At 42.2% G+C, this 12,500-nt stretch overlaps 1 protein-coding gene across 2 annotated transcripts in view; it reads right to left on the reverse strand.

The window, feature by feature from the left end:
- Window positions 1-996: 996 nt before the first annotated feature.
- MPP7 (MAGUK p55 scaffold protein 7) overlaps window positions 997-12,500 on the reverse strand; it is a 323,523-nt gene continuing 312,019 nt past the window's right edge. For both annotated transcript variants that reach the window (XM_077268457.1, XM_077268458.1), the window contains exon 18: window positions 997-7,973. In XM_077268457.1, coding sequence (XP_077124572.1) covers window positions 7,794-7,973 — 180 coding nt within the window. In that variant the 3' untranslated portion in view covers window positions 997-7,793. The remainder of the gene's footprint in view (window positions 7,974-12,500) is intronic.

Here is a 12,500-nt window from a genome sequence, read left to right on the forward strand (position 1 = left end):
AGCTTTGAAGTCCTGGGTTCGAATCCCAGTACATTATCTACATGAATTTTGTTTTTCTCTAGGTGTGTGTGGGTTTTCTCCTACTTTAAAAAAGAAGTTCCTAATGAGTATGCGTATTTGACAGAGGGAACTGGATTGTGATCCTCTTGGACTAAGGGATCATTAAGGCCAAGTTCCCATGTACACGGAACGTATGCTCGTTGTACTCGTTGTTCAGGTTTTCCCGAGCACGCTTGGGTGATCTCCGAGTATTTGGTAGTGTCCGGAGATTTAGTTTTCATCACCACAGCTGAATGATTTACAGCTACTAGCCAGGCTGAGTACATGTGGGGGTTGCCTGGTTGCTAGGGAATCCCCACATGTGTTCAAGCTGTCTAGTAGCTGTAAATCATTCAGCTGAGGCAAGGAAAACTAAATCTCCGAGCAGTCATAAATACTCGGAGACCACCCGAGCGTGCTCGGGAAAACCCGAGCAAGGAGTATACTCGCTCATCACTAATGACAATCTGTGCATTGTGATTCAGAATACGTTGGCGCTAATTAAAGAACAAGAAATAAGTAAAACAATAAATGGGCTAATTGCATGTGTTATATGCCAGTTGCTTTGCTATATGCTAGTTATTAATGATGAGCGAATGTGCTCTGATAAGATGTTATCGGAGCATGCTTGGAAATAACAGAGTGTCTTTTGGCGTGCTCGAAAAATAATTTTGAGTCCTTGCGACTGTTTAGACAGCCACAACACATGTAGGGGTCCCTTGTTTGTTAGACAATCCCCGCATGTGTTGCGACGGTCAAGCAGCCGCGCGGACGCAAACATAGTATTTGAGCACGCCAAAGACACACAGCACACGAGCATGCTCAGATAACACCTTAACTGACCACGTTCACTCATCACTACTAGTTCGGTGTTCAAATGTTTTCTTAGGTTTCTTTTAAACCTCTTTCAAAAACATGTAAATGTAAGCAAAAAAAAAAAAAACACACACAATGAAAAACAATAAAGTCAATAATTTATTTTTCCTGTATAAGAAGTTGAATCCAGATTTAAAAACATACCATTGGCTAGTAAATTAAAGGACAAGTTCAAGTATGGAAATGTAGACAATCGTACAAAAACATGAACAAACCATTGTCCTAGCATGGCAAACAGTAGGTTACAATTAAATATATTTACTTAAAATGTAGAAACAGTGAACAGACCTAAAAACAGCATATCACAACCTGACAAATCCATAGGACACTACATCACCCCACACACAATAGAGATGAGCGAGCGATGCGGGCAAGCACAGTGCACAGTATACGGAGCGTACAGGAAACGGGCATTTCCTGTGTTGACAGTGGTAGACTCTTCAGTGTTTGTTCTTTTTTTGGAGGGGGGAAATCCGACAAAATTAAATCACATTAGAAAATCATAAAAAAGGCAAAAATGTACAAGAAAAAAAAAAATGATTAAGGCAAAAAAATGTAACTGGCTGTGCTCTTAGTATATACATACAATGCAGAAATAGCTTCCAATGGCTGATATAGTAACAAGTGGAGATAGATTACATGTGTATATAAAGACGCTTTTCCATAGGACAGGTATTAGCGGATCTGCCCAAGTTACCGGTCTATAATCAGGATTTATTGTATACATTGAGCTTTTCCTACTTACCCTGCAATACAATATAAAGGAAGAACAAATACATCAAGCATCATTAAGGCAGTAATAAATATCCATAGATTACTCTTATATACAACAACAACAAAAAATCTTCACTTGATTAATCGTCCTGTCACTTTATCTTAGAAATAACGTTACTGTAGATGTGTAACGAATGACTGATTTCCGACCTGCAAGGATTTTATCAACTCTCTCCACGATCTTTGGGAGGAGAGCGGGAGAATTTATGGAGTTTATTTATTTATACAAAAGGCAAAGTTTAGCCTCATGGTTGGCAACGGTTGACTGAAGGATTGTCCATCCAACACTGCAAAGTTTCAGAGAGTGACCAAAGAACGGGGACATAATGGTTTGGGTCATCATGAGAGCAGGTCCTACAACCTTTCTAAAAAATCTACATGGAATGGTTCGCGCTCACAATTCACCTCATCTCCTGTGCAATGACCATTCATGCAGAGGGTGGAGCCCACAGATAATCACACCCCCGAGGAGGCAGGAAAGGACTAGCACCAAAGTTCTGGAACTGTGAGATTTAGTCTTTCAGCTCTAAAACACCTCCAGTTTCATTTAGGACATTTTTTCCATGTTAAGAGATAAACATGTGAGATGTTTCATTCTGTAAATAAACTTGCTGTGAGGATGTGGCACGGTGACAGGGTGCACAATGCCGCCCCCCCAATGCAGTCACAACTTAACCCTTCATCTGACTAGGCTTCAAAGATTCTTTTATATTCCAGTTTCCCCTGCATTTTTGTTACACACATAAAATATCACAACACTATGCAAACCAGTCACTCACTGCAGTAACACAAATACTAGTGTTGAACAAAAGATTCACAGGACCCTGACCCAGCATCATCTCATGATCACGAGACCCCCGATACATAGGTCATGACTTCGCAGCGGCCTAATAATCACAAGGATTCATACTGCCCTGGTCCAGCTACCATGGAGTACCGATATGGACGTCGTACCCAAGTCCTGTGAATCTCTTTGCTCAACACGAACATATAAATTTGACCTGATGAAAATGTGATGTGTTTAATGACCTCACCGGCTTCTCGTGAATTAGTAAGCTCGCAGTAATCGGAGCCATAAACACTAGACTTCACTGTATTCTAAGAAAGGGTCCACTTTGCCCCCAAATTGTGTTGTTTCCAAGAGGACAAAATAGGAGTTTGATTTCCTTGGGGGCTGGAACATGAGACGATATCCAATGGAGACAACGCAGGCAAAAAAAATACGTTACAAGTATTAAGTGCTAGAAACAAACATTCACTGCATCAGATGTATTGGGGGATAAAGGGATGGCTCACTACTGGACAACCCCTTATAAAAGCCCTCATTGAGCTGACTAAAGTAAGAAAAAAAAAGGCAGGCTGACCTCCTTGCTCTCCCAGAGATCTCATGACCTGGTTTATGGCACATGAGCGTTGCATCCTATCAACGGCCTCTGATGGGCTCCAGCATTCACAGTTCTCCCAGTCATGATCACCGAGAGAAGTAGCACTCAAACGGAGTCGGCCTGGGAGAGATGTATGCTTTTTTTATTATTTTATTCAGCGCATTGGGAGCATTCAAAGGTTTGACCAGTAGTAGACAACCCCTTTAAGATGGCCTTAAACATTATATAACAAACTCCTGCATTCAAAAAAGACAGGTTGATTACGGTAATTTGTGTGTGTGGGTCCCTCCTTTCTCTTTAAAAAAAAAAAAAAAAAGCTGCTGAGAAGATATGGATCAGGTAGCGGGATCTCACCTGCCAATTCTTGTGAGATCAGCTGCCACCAGATGGGCCTAGAAGCCGCGTACTCAACTCTCCCTATACAGAGCATATGCTTGCATGGCCATGCTAAGTGCGCATGTGTATTGAGAGTGAACATTTGGTTGGCGACTGTCTAATATAACAACCTGATGCCAATTAGACACTGTATTGAGCAGAAGGAGGAGAGTCTTACTAAATTGGGCACTACCCATCCCAAACCTGCATAGGACATTATTTATACTGACGGCGCAGGCATTAATCCGGGGTGAAGTACATGGAAGCACCATATAGAACCTGAAAATTCACAGGTTTTTTTTTGCTATTCATAGGTTATAAATTATACAGTTATAAAATGGTGCCTGAGAGCAGCGCAATATCTGGTGACCATGCAGCGTGTAGGCATCTAAATAGGGTTTCCAGTGTAGTCAGAGGTCACAGTAGTTCCATCTATTCAGTCTTGCGATATATATACGGTATTATAAAGTGTGCACTGTCCCAGCGCTCTCTCCCTCAGGTGGCGATTGATACTATATTTTTCTACTGTTCCAATACTTTAAAATTAAAAAAATCTAATTTGCAGTAAAACTTGATTCACAATGTTTTGTTTCGCACTACTCCTGTGCTGACCTATCTATTCTTAGTTAAAGTAGTTTTGCCAGACCAAATAAACAAGACTAACTTACTCAACCCTTATCCTACTAAAATCCTTCTTTTTCCTGATTATTTTGTGGGTCTTCCAGTGACGTCCCGCCTGATGTTGTGTCTGGGATCACCACCGGTTGCAGCAGTTTACGGATCGTCATTGACGTCACGTCCAAGGGCTCCTGGGAATGCGCACACCTAATGTGTCCATACACACTGGACTACGGTTGATGAAAATGGAAGAAATTAACTAGTACAACTGAATAAACAATCTTTTTAGCTGACCAGTCACAGATCATCATAGTCCAAAAGGAAGTCGGCCACGTTTGATTCTCTCGCCAGATAGTCTCAAAAATTCCGAGGATCCAGAGAGTTTGTAAAGGGCTAAAACGGAGCTTTTATTCCATCCTTAAAATCCCATAACGAATATACAAAAATGAGGCAGACGATGCGACAATTCGGCTATTGTAGGCCTTTATCAAGCTAGAAATACATGATAAAATTCAGCCATAAACATTTGTATTTCTGGCTTGATAAAGGCCTACTATGGCCCAAACGTTGCATTGTCTACCTCATTTTTTATATTAATTTTGTGGTTTTAAGGATGGAATGAAAGCTAATTTTTATCCCTATACAAGCTCTCTGGTGCCTTGGGATTTTCATTGCTTCGGACCTTGTGGGGGGTCATACAGAGTCAGTACACAGCCAACATTGGTATCGCTCATTGGATCCAGTTCAGATAGTCTCGCCAGATTACCTTTTTGCTTTTCGCCTGGTGTCACCGAACATAGGCGGCAAGTTTGAACGACTGTAAGGGGAAATATGGACTAAAATGTGCGGTGGCATCGGTGTAATGATTGTGCGTTCAATGCTGGCTCGCCCGCCAACCTACTACTTCTATGTAATGTGTATGGCCACCTTTAAATTGAGCATGTGTAGCTCAAACCATGCAGAATTTCTCCACACATGCTCAGTAAAATTCCTCCACTGTCCCTGTGTGAGTCTTTCCGCACACAACCCAAATAGAGGTGTATTGCCCGAGGCAGAAGGTGGAGCGTGCAGGACCTATAGTCAGGATAGATAGTGAATATCAGATCGGTGGAGGCCATGAGCTGCGCCGGTGGCAGACAGTGTATGGAAAGAAAAACTGTTTGGTGGCCACTCCTGATGCTGCAGATCAGCTCCTATTGACCTCATTAAGAGACGATCTGCAGTCCTTGGGAACGACCGTTACGCGGTATACATTTTTTTACATCTTCCTGCCTGCAAATCTTATAACAATATCAGATAATGATGTGATATTAATGACAATATCTAAGGTGACGTCTGCCTTCCCATTAATCTGAAAAAGGCAATCAATAAAATAGTAGCAGAAAATCCGTTAACCTCCAACAGATGAATGGGATAAAAAAAAATAAAGCATGTAGCTGGCTTTATTGATTTTCTGCAGAAATTGTCACAGCAGTAGTTGGAGACCCCATAGACACTCCATGTATAGTTTTTCCTGAAGTCATGTGTTACTCTCTTCCATCTAACCCATCTAACCTACAGACAACCGAAAAGGTGGGCGTACATGGAATTTTATGATTGTTCATTCCCTAAAGTACATCGTTTACCCTAAGCCCCCCCGTAGAAGAGCAATGGAGGTGATAAAGGAGAGCAGGCATTGGGAACACCGCAGATAAGTGCAGTTTATGGCAGCCCGTGAATGTACGGAGCGGCGGGATCGCCACAACTCCTTTTTTTACACGGCAACATCGCTGCTCACCAATATGAGAGATGCTTCTCAGCAGTAATCCAGGTAGCAGGTATATGATAGGAAATGCCCTACATGGCTGAATGAAACTTAGAATTGTTTCCTTCTTTACATTAAAGGGGTTGTCGAGATAAAACAATGTATCTGCAGGATAGGTGATAACCAAATGACCGATGAGGGTCCAACTACTCATGCACCGATTGGTAGATCAGGGAATTTTTATACCTATTACACAATGGCGCGGCAGGTCAGATGCCGGACCGTCGCCCCATTCATTCTTTACAAGGCTGCTGGAAGAAGCTGATCGCAGTCCTTGGCGGCTTCATAGGGAACGAATGGCAATCACTGATAACGGGGCTAAAAGCTCTCCGCTCTCTGCAGGTCCCAGCAGTCGGATCACCACCATTTCTCAGGATTTTTATCCAATAACCAAACAATAACCAAAAACCATTAATAAAAAATCAAAATGTTAAACCCCTGCGCAGGTGAGCGCACCGCTTGCACATCACGGACCCTCGGACAGCGCCTATATACACGGAATGTGATAATACCTGTGGTAAATATCCGCTTATACACGACAGCGAGCAGTAAATGGCGGCTTAATCGTCTGATATTGGATAGTAAGACACAGGAAGATTTCCCTGCAAAATGATTTTCCCGATTCCCTTCTATATACATGTGTCACAGACCATCAGTGGTACCACGTGTGACGATAATTGTAGACATCTGCTGAAAGGATCTACCGAAAAAACTGTGCGGGCCGACCACAGTGGTGTGTAAAGACGGGCGGACATCTTGTAAGAGGCTCCATCTCCAGGCGTCAGGGTGATGGCATTATTATTCTGTGTCATTGAGGAATTAAAAAAGAAAAGAAGTGCTGTGTTGTCATTTAAAGGGAACCCTACTTGTTTTTCCAATCATTGAGAAACCTCCCTAAGCCCACTGAAGGATCTCATGGTGGGCCAGCCTTATCCTTCAAAAAGCTTTACATTGGGAAGAAGGGCACTGTGCCTACTGAGAAGAGGCCTACGGCTTTATGAAAACCAGTGCAAAATGGAGCACCCACCCTACACCAATCAGTCACACTGCTAACGAGGCACACAGCCCCCTGACCTGGCAGTGCTTCACTGAGTGATATAGTAAGGTAACATTAGGTTGTAAACCGTACACGAATAGTTATTAGTGATGAGCGAACGTACTCGAATAAGGTGTTACCCTATCCGAGCACGTTCGCTCATCACTAATAGTTATGTAAGAACCCAGAATTCCAGTGTGTGAGCCACGTTCATTTAGCTGTGTACTCAGAAAATAATGACGACCCATAAATAAATGAGAAACCATAGTGCCAGACATAATATACATCCAAGCTCATTCTCAATAACCTTACCCTTTACAGTGTCATTGACTCAGTGATAGAAAAATATATATATATCCCTCCTTCCAAAGCACTGCCACACCTGTTCATAGGTCGTGTATGGTACTGCAACTCAGTCTCATCTACGTTAATGGAACGGAGCAGCAATACCAATCACAGTCTGCTGAAAAGCATGGCGCTGTTTCTGGAAAAAGGCAGCCATGTTTTCGAATCCTGAACAAGTTTTTCAAGTCTATCCTAATAAATAAAGTTTAGTATTATTCTCGGCACCCAGTAGTGGTCACATACAGGATGATTATCCCCCCGCTGAGCAGGTCACGGAGTCTCAGGTTGGCTACTTGCCGCTCATACTTCGTTGTCCCGGCGCGGCACACTGATCACACTCTACGCGCCGACGTACGGCTAGACCCGATCTTCACATACATGAAAAGAAACCAGCTGCCCACCATTCTGTCACGCGTCTGAGAACAAAATCAAATGAGGGCTAAAAACAAATTCAACCGGGTGAGAATCCCACCGTAGGACGAGCGATAAAAAAATAACGCAAAATAAAAAAATATTTGTGCCATTCCTCGGGGGAGGGTGCTCAGGAATGGAGCCAGCTCACTGGTGCCCAGAAGCTGTCTTTCTCCAGCCTGTCAAGGGTGGACTTCAGTTCATTGTACGCTGTGGCAAGGTCGTCATTTATGATGATTTTGTCAAAGTAGTGACCATACTGAACTTCCATGATTTGTGCCGACCTGATCATTTCATCGAAATCTTCCTCCTGGGGAGGGATAAAAAAAAGAAGAGATTGTGAGGCAGGAAAAAAATAATCAATAACATGAATACATTCCAGGGTCATGTACACAGATATTTTAAATATGAAAAGTATTTAACCCCTTCAGGAATAAGTCATTTTGGGGCTAAAGAAACTCAAAAACATTTATTTTTTTTGTAATGGTATTCAAGGAATGAAACTGGCCAACTATCTAATATGAAAGGGGGTCCACCCGACTCCCACTGATGATCAGAAAAGTTGGATTTCAACATGCCGATTCCTATTGGTCTCAGGTAAAAGCCCAGAGGTGACTGACAGCAGCTTCTCCTCTCTAATAAATGCACATAGGGCTTAGCACGTTGGTTGACTCTTTGCCTAACAACGCTCTGAAGACTACAGTAAACTTACAGGGTTATTCCCATCTTCAAAATGAGTGTTGTTACATAGTGCTTTTAAAAACAAGCAGTTTTGCAACTTAATTTTTATTAAAATTTGTAGCCGCCTTTGAGATATATAAACTTTTCTCTTGTTTACAGATCGATGTCTAGGAGACCGACCACATCTGCGGTCTAGATTTTAAGCACTGCACTGAAGCTGCCCGGGATTAGTAGACAAATCAAGTTTTTGCATTTACCATATAATAATTTTTTATTTATTTAATTAAATTAATCCACAATACTTCTCTTTTTATCCCAAAACGATGACCTTAAAGCATGGTGGAAACAGACACCACCATGCTATAATAATCTTCCTTTGGGCTTATCGTCTCTGTTTTTGAGCAGACAGGGCGGTCCTGCTGCTTGTACCAGGTGGCTGCCAATTATGTCCAGGAAAGTACATTTCCCAGAAACAATAATTGTCTTCTCCCAGCAGAAGGCATCTCCATCTTTTCCTGTGTGCTGCCCACATTTCTCTAGCATCAAAGTGATAACCGGGGCATCACTCAGGAGACGCACCATATTAAAAAAATATGTTCTTCATTATTTCATTGGTCTTTCAAAGTGTATGCTCGAGGAACGCTCAGCTGCTTCTGCGACACAAACAAGTGGTCCGCATGGGACGGAGGAGGACACAGAGCAGCGGAGAGCTCTTTGAGCATTCTTGAACTCGGCTGAAGGGAAATAACACACGTATAGTTTTCCTGTCCAGAGAAATACGCTAAGTTCGGGAATAGCGAGAAGGGACTGCACATGCTCGACCACAGAACAAAAAACTAATGGAAGACATGTCCAGTAGCAACAGAAGGTAAACAAAGTTGGAAAAGGATATTTAGGGAAATGAAAAACAGTCAATTTTTTGAACATTCAGTGCATGTAAAAGTTTGGGCACCCATAGTAAAAATCACTGTTATTGTGAACAGTAAGTTGAAGATGAAATGATCTCTAAAAGGCCCGAAGTTAAAGATGACACATTTCCTTTGTATTTTAGGCAAAAAACAAAAATATATTTTTATCTTTTCCATTTTAGAACTTACAAAAAGGAAAATGGACAGATGCAAAAATGTTGGCACCCTTGGTAATTTGTGTGCTCAGATAACTTTGACCAAGGTTTCAGACCCTAATTAGCCTGTTCGGGTTATGGCTTGTTCACCTATCATTGTTAGGAAAGGCCAGGAGAGGCAAATTTCTCAGATTTATAAAAACACAGCCTCCTCTAACCTTGTGTCAAAAACCAGCAGTCATGGGTTCTACTAAACAACAGCCTAGTACTCTGAAAATGAAAATGGTGGAGGCCCACAAAGCAGGAGAAGGCTATAAGAAGATAGTGAAGCGTTTTCAAGTTGCCCTTTTCTCAGTTTGTAATGTAATTAAGAAATGGAAGTTAACAGGAACAGTGGAGGTCAAGATAAGGTCTGGAAGAACAAGTTACATTTCAGTGAGAGCTGCTTGTACGATTGCTAGAGAGGGAAATCAATACCCTCACTTAAATGCAAAACACCTTCAAAAAGATTTAGCAGACTCACATTGTTCTGCTGTTCATAGACACCTGTACAAATATGGCCTTCATGGAAGAGTCATCAGAAGAAAACCTTTTCCGAGTCCATACCATAAAACTCAGCAGCAGAAGTATGCAAAAGAAAATCTTAACACGCCTGATGCATTTTGGAAACAAGTTCTGTGGACCGAGGAGTTTAAAATAGAACTCTTTAGCCACATATCAAAGGTATGAGTGGAGAAAAACAGGGCACAGAATTTCAGGAAAACAACATCTCGCCAACCAGTAAGCATGGGGATGGGTCACTCATGCTTTGGGGTTATGTTGCAGCCAATGGCACGAGGAAAATTTCACGGGGAGAGGGAAGAATAGATTTAAAGAAATTTCAACAAATTCTTGATGCAAACATAACACCATCTGTAAAAAAAACCTGAAGTTGAAAAGAGGAAGAGGATGGCTTCTACAAATGGATAATGATCCTAAACACATCAAAATCCCCAATAGACGACCTGAAAAGGTGCAAGATAAAGGTTTAACAATGGCCCTCACAGTCTCCTGATATAAAGACCATTGAATATCTGTGGATAGACCTCAACATAGCAGTGCATGCAAGACGACCCGGAAATCTCACAGAACTGGAGGAATTTTCAAAGGAAGAATGGATGAAAATCCCTCAAACAAGAACTGAAAGACTCTTACCTACAAAAAGCGTTTACAAGCTGTGATACTTGCAAAAAAAAATGCTACTAGGTACTAACCATGCAGGGTGCCAAAACTTTTGCATTTTCCTTTTTTGCAATTTTTTTAAATGTAAAATATGAAAATAAATATATATTTTTGCCTAAAATACAAAGGAAATGTGTTATCTTTAACTTTAGGCCTTTTAGAGATCATTTCATCTTCAACTTGCTTAACTGTTAACAATAACAGTAATTTTGACCAGGGGTGCCCAAACTATTACATGCCACTTTAAGTGCATTTGCAAATATTTAGGATTTTAACTTTGAAAGGCATTGGGCCAAAGTTAATTCTGGGGGACAACCTTTGTCACTAGTGGTGGCCATAATATTCCTCCATGTACACGGCCATGATTAGATTTGATTTCAGCACTGAACTGGTTAACGGCTGGGACCTGAGTTTCCCCTATGTACAGCATTTTGGGGGTGGGAGTGTATCTGTATATTACAGCTGTCCCACCCATTGTGCCTATCAGACCTCCTTGATGTAATGGTAGGTTAAGATTCCTTCACTACCTGAGACCCATGATGCACTTTTACATTAAGGGGTGGCATGGCTCCAAAAGCTAATTGTGGAGCTCAGATGTGGCGGAATTGTTGCAGATTTTCGGTGCACAATTAGCGATAACAAGTACAATGTCGGTGGATGGAGTTCTCAAAACCACATGTAGTAAAAAAAAATTCTGCGTGAAATTCAAAGTGTGCATGCTCATTATGCTGCTGAGTACTTTGCAATGCAGAGAACAAAATCTGCACCTGCAGCCAGTGCCGGACTGGGGTGACTGACTCTAGGAGCCCACTGTTCGGCTACATGGAATATAACCTTACTTTAGTACACTTTTTTGTGCTTAAACTGAATAATTTGTATAAGATGATGTCTTATTTCTGTAAACAGTGTATGAAGTGTATTAGCACTTCTTCACAAGGGCCCACCGGGGAATTGCCCTGCTCACCGGTGGCCCAGTCCGAGCCTAATTGCAGTAATGGCCATAGATGTGTGGCACAAGGGTGCTGCATCCGCTGCTGCAACCAAAACTTCTCCAATATCCCATCCCCTCTATGTCATACAGCCACGGGTCCAGAAAGTTAAATTGTGAGGAGCTACCCTACGGTTAGACCAACAGATGCCAGTGAGACGGCCTCAGCAGAGGGCATCTCGGAACACAGTATACATTCTGCCAGACCTGGGGCACCGCCAGACACACGGCTTCTAGGGTCCTGCTTCTCATTACAGCAGACTCCACATGGCAGTGTTCACATGTGACATCCCCCCTCTATGTTTAAAGTCAATTACGCTGAATGCACAAGCAGAAACAGAAGAGACCACAGGGTAATGAGCAGTGGATGTCCTTTATGTCAGTGCGTCCTCCGCTAACCGAGCTGAACAAGTGCACATTTCTGGCATCGCCCTGTGTTTACTAACAGCTCGAACCAATAAAGGGATGATTTGCATGGACAAACTAGCGGTCAGAGACCGAGGAGACTCCGGAGGAAATGACTACAGATGAGGAATTCCACTGAGGCATGGCTGGATATATAACGCTGCGATCTGAATGCCCGCACTATTTATTAGCGGAGTTTGTAGAGTAAAAGAAATAAGTGAATACTAAGGCTTGTGCATTCAACACCGGCACATTCATCGACTGCTCTCCGGCTTCATAAATAGTTCATGCCAGAATCACTTATTGTTCCTGTAAAGAACAAATATAAAAGTCATAGATTACTATTTGTGATGAGCGAACGTGCTGGGATAAGGTGTTATCTGAGCATGCTCGGGTGCTGATCGAGTGTCTTCGGCGTGGTCCAAAAAAATGGGGGACTCGAATATTCTTTTCGAGCACACCGGAGACACTTGTTTAGC

This window comes from Ranitomeya variabilis, chromosome 6 (genome assembly GCF_051348905.1).
Source record: "Ranitomeya variabilis isolate aRanVar5 chromosome 6, aRanVar5.hap1, whole genome shotgun sequence".
Lineage (NCBI taxonomy): Eukaryota > Metazoa > Chordata > Amphibia > Anura > Dendrobatidae > Ranitomeya > Ranitomeya variabilis.